The sequence below is a fragment of the Pituophis catenifer genome, unplaced genomic scaffold (assembly GCF_029215685.1).
Source record: "Pituophis catenifer annectens isolate HBS135680 unplaced genomic scaffold, rPitCat1.0.hap2 SCAF_1, whole genome shotgun sequence".
In the NCBI taxonomy this organism is placed as follows: domain Eukaryota; kingdom Metazoa; phylum Chordata; class Lepidosauria; order Squamata; family Colubridae; genus Pituophis; species Pituophis catenifer.
Window position 1 is genome coordinate 125607060 of NW_027256881.1, and position 6029 is coordinate 125613088.

At 39.6% G+C, this 6029-nt stretch overlaps 1 protein-coding gene across 1 annotated transcript in view; it reads right to left on the reverse strand.

The window, feature by feature from the left end:
• The window catches only part of MCPH1 (microcephalin 1), a 123338-nt gene extending 121025 nt beyond the window's left edge, over positions 1-2313 (reverse strand). Inside the window, exons 1-2 of the mRNA XM_070954912.1 lie at positions 2280-2313; positions 804-895 (exon numbers count right to left, since the gene is read on the reverse strand). Coding sequence (XP_070811013.1) covers positions 804-895; positions 2280-2313 — 126 coding nt within the window. The remainder of the gene's footprint in view (positions 1-803; positions 896-2279) is intronic.
• Between the last annotated feature and the right edge of the window lie 3716 nt (positions 2314-6029).

The following is a 6029-nucleotide window of genomic DNA, read 5'->3' on the forward strand; positions in this document are numbered from 1 at the left end:
ATGTGAAATTACTTAGCCTTAGTTGCAGTTTGGAGCAGGATGTAAGTCAAAGATTTCCATGGAGACATTGTGAAATCAAATTAAAGATTAAGCTATCCCAGATCTTTGAATAGTGTGCAACCTTAGAATTTTAAGAATTTTTTAACAAGCAAGGTATCATAAATCAGCAGCAACAAAAATAAGGAAACTATTTGCTTTCTTATATCTCCAGTATCTAGGAGGTGGTGGAACACCACAAAAGCAAGCAGGTAAAACAAGTGATGAAGTTCCTTTCCAAAGGAGTTTTGAAAGGCAAGTTTACTGAAGTGAAACATCAGTTTTAAACTTTCTATAGCTTTTAAAGTTACCCGATTTGGGTTCCATTAAAAAAGACCTTCATTTCTGTTAATGTAGAAACTGCCTATTTTCTCTACAGCCACTGAAAGATTTTGCCTGTTGGTGAGCAACTATTTTGGCTCCTTCATCTATACAGAGACTGGAGAAGGCACTGGTGAATTTTTTTTTTTTATTTGATTTATATGCCGCCCTTCTCCGGAGACTCAGGGCGGCTTACAATGCGTTAAGCAATTCAGAAATCATTTCAGGTTCTGCCTATTTATATCCTTCATATCAACAGAATTGAAATGACCTATTCACTCACACATTCAGCTACAACATAATTTGCTTGGATTAAGTTTAGAGCAATTTACAGATTGAATTTCTGTAATCATGCCCTATATTTATGCATACTGTGCTTTATTAAAAAAAAAGGTTAAATAAAACTATGGACTAGTATTTGTATACCAACCAGTTTAGTTACTTACTTTTGCTCCCATATCAAGGAGCTGTTGAGTAAAGGCTTTTGAGTAGTTTTCTGTTCTGCTGGATGACCATACTTCAACATATGCTACAACATCTACAGAGCAATTATGAAAGAAATGTTAACAGATCAATATTTTCTTGGGACTTCCATTTTTTGGATCAAATCTTTAACTATTTGAATGGCATAACTTCATTTTCTCATAAGCATCAAAGCCAAAGGTGAGGCATGTTAAATTCAATGTAATTTTAACCCAAATAATAATATTACAGAATTATTTTCTATTATACACCAAGCAGTTATTCCAAAACCATTTTCATAAAGACTAAATTGGATTGATGATAATGTACTGTTTTCAAAGTTTTTGTTAAGTACTGCATTTTTGTCTGTTGAAATCATGTTTAAGAAACAACCTCCACATTTTTGACATCCAAATGGTGAAGGCTCTCCTGTATTTGGATTTTAAATTGATTGCCTGCAGATGAGGCTGTCTGGGGGGCATGGACTGTCATTCTGCCCTTAACATTAAGGGGAAAAAAAATAGAATTGGTCGACACAAACATTGCTCCCACTCCAATATCAAAGATTATTATTGCTTTAAGAGTAGTCAAGAAAAGGACACAAGCACTTTTTTTCCCCACCAAATGCCTACAATCTTCCACACCAATTTGTAGTTTTACAACCCATAAGAATTTTTAAATAATTAATAGTTGAGGGATAAAGAATATTTTTTTTAAAAAAAATTGCATTCCAGGGAGGAAACCTCACTAACCTGTGGCCCTAGAGAAGCAAGGAGGCATCTCAGATTATAGCTCAGGTTTACCATTGTACATTTCTTACCCAGGATGAAGTCCTTGGTGCATTTAGGAAAGCAATAAAACAAAAACAAAACCCTACTTGGTGCTACACTAGCTTATTTGATACCCACTTGAGATCGGGGGAGAGGAAGGATGAGATTATTTTTTGCAATTTTGCGTATGTATATTATTGTACTATACTTTTATTGTCATTTAAAAATAATAATCCTAAACTATTCTATTTTTAATGTTTTATTGTACTGATTAAATTGTACAACGACCACAGAGCCCCTCTATGAGAGACATGGGCGGTTAAGAAGCTCGACATATCAATAATTATCCTACATATTAGGGTTGCCCCCACCCCCCATAACTGCGACTTCCTAGTCAGCGTGGCCCACAGCCATGTCGGAGATGCTGGGATGAAATGCGGACTCAACGCACGTGAAAACCCAACTGAGGAAAGATGAAGATGTGCACCACTAAATCCCACTGTGTTATAAACTGTCAACTCTTCATACTTTAGGCTCCCCTTTTACCTCTTTAACGCCCCCCCCCAAATATTTCTACAACCACGCACAGCTAAGAAATAGTCTTTCCTTCCCACATTCCCCGCCCCCTTCGCTTTCTTTTTCCAAACCCGGCAACGGCTTTCCTTTTCCGCGCCCGCCTCACGCCTGTACCTGCTAAAACGGGCCGGCCGTTGCTAAGGTCCATTCTAACCAAACGGTTTCAACGAACTCCACTCTACCGTTTAAACATCCCTCTGCTAGGGGCGCATGCGCAGTGCAAAGACAGGCCTTCCTCCCCCCCCCACCTCCCCAATCCGGTTCTGGTGAGACCCATAGAAACAATAACACCGAAGAAAGTAGACTTTTCCTAGCTCTATGGTGAGCGATACGCAGCTCCACCCACCCGTATTACTCTAAAGCGACGCATGCGCTCCGCTTAAAAAAAAAAATGAGGTCGGGAGTGGGGCGAAACGCAGCCCGCTCCGTTGGATTGGTCCCCGAAGCGATCCCGCGCGTGAAAGAGGCGTGGTCGTCACATTGAGTTTGATTATGTGAAAACGTAATTTACAAATGCTCGTACTTAGATTCACGCGCACGGGCTGGAAACGGTTGGACTGGCAGATTTTTCCCGTCCACGGCAGTTTTCCTGATTTGAGCAGTTTTTGCAATCCGCATAGTTCCCTGGTACCTTCATTACAAATTGATTATGGGATCGTTCGCTTTGGGGGCGTATACAGCTAGTCCTCGGTTTACAACAGTTCATTTAGTTCATATTTGTGGTGGTTGCAGTATCCTAGGGTCATGTGATCCCCTTTAGCGGCCTTCTAACAAACAAAGTCAATGGGGAAGCCAGATTCACTTAACAACCATGTTACTAAACAATTGCAAAGATGCACTTAACCGTGGTAAGAAAACTTGTAAAACGGTAAAACTCACTTGACATGTTTCACTTGAACGCAATTGTGGTTGTAACTCAAAGACTCGCTGTAATTTTCCTCTAACACATGCAAATAAAGCAATGTGTTCCTGTGTATAGCTGAGGTGTGGGTTTGAAAGTTACATTTATTTTAGATTTGGAAGTAGCCAATTGGACATCTTTTTAAATGTGTATGTACATTTTCAGACACACACATACACAAACAGGTGTTTGAAGGCTGCAAGTCTATTACTTCAGACTAACCTGAATCAAACCTGTAATTGTGGCTTATTCTTTTATACCAAAGTTTTGAATGCTCATTTATAGTTTCATTTGAACAACCTGGATTAATTACAATATATTGCCCTGTTATTAAATTGTGGTGTTGGAGAAGACTCTTGAAAGTCCCTTGAACTGCAAGGAGATCAAATCAGTCAATCCTAAAGGAAATCAATCCTGACTATTCTTTGGAAGGACAGATACTTGAAACTGAAGCTCAAATACTTTGGCCACCAAATGAGAAGAGAGGACTCCTTGGAAAAGACCCTGATGTTGGGAAAGATGGAAGGCAAAAGGAGGACGGCAGAGGATGAGATGCTTAAATAGTGTTATTGATGCAATGAACATGAATTTGGACAAATTTCAGGATGGGAGGGCTAGTGTGCTATAGTCCATGGGGTCGCAAAGTTGGACATGACTTAGTTGCTGGACAACAATTCGCCTGTTTTATAATGTTTTATAATGTTGCCAACAGAGGTGGGTTCTACTTACCTTTACTACCAGTTCGCAACGGGATCAGAAACAGAAGCTTTTGCACATGCGCAGATCGCCGATGACGACATCCGGGGCTGTCAGTGGACCGGTCTTGTGAACCGATCCGAACTGGGGGCAACCCACCACTGGTTGCCAAGCTCTAGTTCCCATTCTGAGCTAGAGCCGAATTTAAACTCTTGCTTCTGAAGTTTACAGCTCTCTGATCACAGTCCCCCAATATCAGTTTTCCCTTATTTTGCCTTACAATCTGGGTTGTTCTTTATTTCTTATTTTTGTTTCCCTGATCCAGGAAAACAGTCTAAACTTAGCTTTGTGGTTTCAAGGACTTGGCTCTGGGATTCTGAATTCAGCTGCCTCCTTCCCTTCACCTCTGTGAAAATCTGAGAATCTTTGAAAGGGATCTAAGGATCTTTTCACTAATGTGTTCATGTGGGGCCTGCCATCAAAATTGCTACTGTACAGGTTGTATTTATTGTACAGTATATTAATCGTGTGTGTATGTGTAACTCTTCAGGATGAGAGGACACTTTTTGAAAGCTACACATGGTTGTTGTGTTAGAATTTTTTTGGTTACAAATATTAACTTATCTCGGTTGTTAAATTGTGAACTATTGCATGGAATTTTACAGCTATTATTTTTCTTTTGATTTATACTGGGTCTTGGAAAAAATGTATCATCACCACCTTCTGGTCACTTTAAAATGTGCATCAGTACAGTAGATGGCACTATAGGACAACCTATTTACCAACAGTTTACTCTGAGCTAAAAAGGCTCTAAGATCCATTTCCAAAGGTATTTTTTCCTTCCAGTTTGCAGCTGAATGTATGTGTAACATATCCATAAATGCAGTATTTCCTTCCCTTTAAAGTCTTAACTTGTAAAGCAATAAAATTGAGATATAAGACTGACGTTTTCCTTTCCTTTCCTTTCCTATACAGTTGGACAGAAAGGTTTTAAAATAATACTTCACAATTTTAGTGAGTTCTCAGAAAGATATTACAAGAACTTTTGAAGTGCATGTGCATTTACAGTAATCCCAAATGGGCACAGCTCATCTTAAAAAGCTGGAAACAGTTTCATTCCCAGAGAGCTTAGAAGCCGCCCAGGCTTAACCTTTATAGCCGGCCTATAAATTTTATAAATAAATAAGTAAATCTGCTTGAATGCTCTTGCTTCAATTGTGCCAGTTACATATTTTGCATCCTGATCATTCTAACCTTTTAACCTTTTTGGCACCAAGTGCCGAAACTGGAGTGCGCGCGCGCACCAGAGTACCAGAACCCAGAAGAGAGCAGCTGGCTGGTGCGTGTGCGCATGCGCATGGCGGCCAGCTGCTCTTCTGGGTTCCAGCACGTGCATGCATGCCGGAACCTGGAAGAGCAGCTGGCGACGGTGCGCGTGCCCAAAAAGAGGGTTCTGCCTCCCACCTCTGGCATGCGTGCCATAGGTTCGCCATCACAGTTCTAATATAATTTTACAGTAGGGTATGTAATGAACCCTAGGAAAGATAAGGAAAGTATCAACAGGACTTTAAATTAGGGCATTTCTAACTTGTAAAACTGCAGCTGGACTGTGCTTATACAATCAGAATTTATTTTTTTATAGCAATAGCTGCAGAAAAAAGCAGGACACATGGTATTTATACTTCTCCTGATTCAGAGCCTCCAGTTCTGTTCTCTCTTGCTGTCCTATAATTTAAAAAATTGCCCCTTCTGGATTTGACTCAGCTGCAGGTTTATTTTTGAATACTTGGAAGTCTGATAATAGGATCATGTCACAGCCTTTTCACCATTAGGTTATACTGTAAAAATACACCCATTTGGCATTGCATTCGGTAAAGAGTCAAAATGACCAGTTGTTGGGGAGTGGGAGGAAAACATTATGAGAGCTCTAATATTTCTGAAATGGATGTCACAATAAATGTTAAAAGTAGGACTACGTACCAGATTAAAGTATGAGGCATTTGTGTGTGTTGCTTAGCTGCAAATTAATCCAAATCGTTTCACATGGTGATCTTGTTAAGATGCAGTTAAGTCTCTAGTGAAACAGTTTTGCTAAAACAATTTTTCAGTACTCCTGGTGTAATAGAAACTAATTACACAACAGCCACTTTTCTGTGTCTAGTAAATGTATATAGGTAGTTCTCAATTTGTGGCCACAATTGGGACCAGAACTTCCATTGCTAAGCGAAGTGATTATTAAATGAGTTGCATCCGAATTTATTATGTTC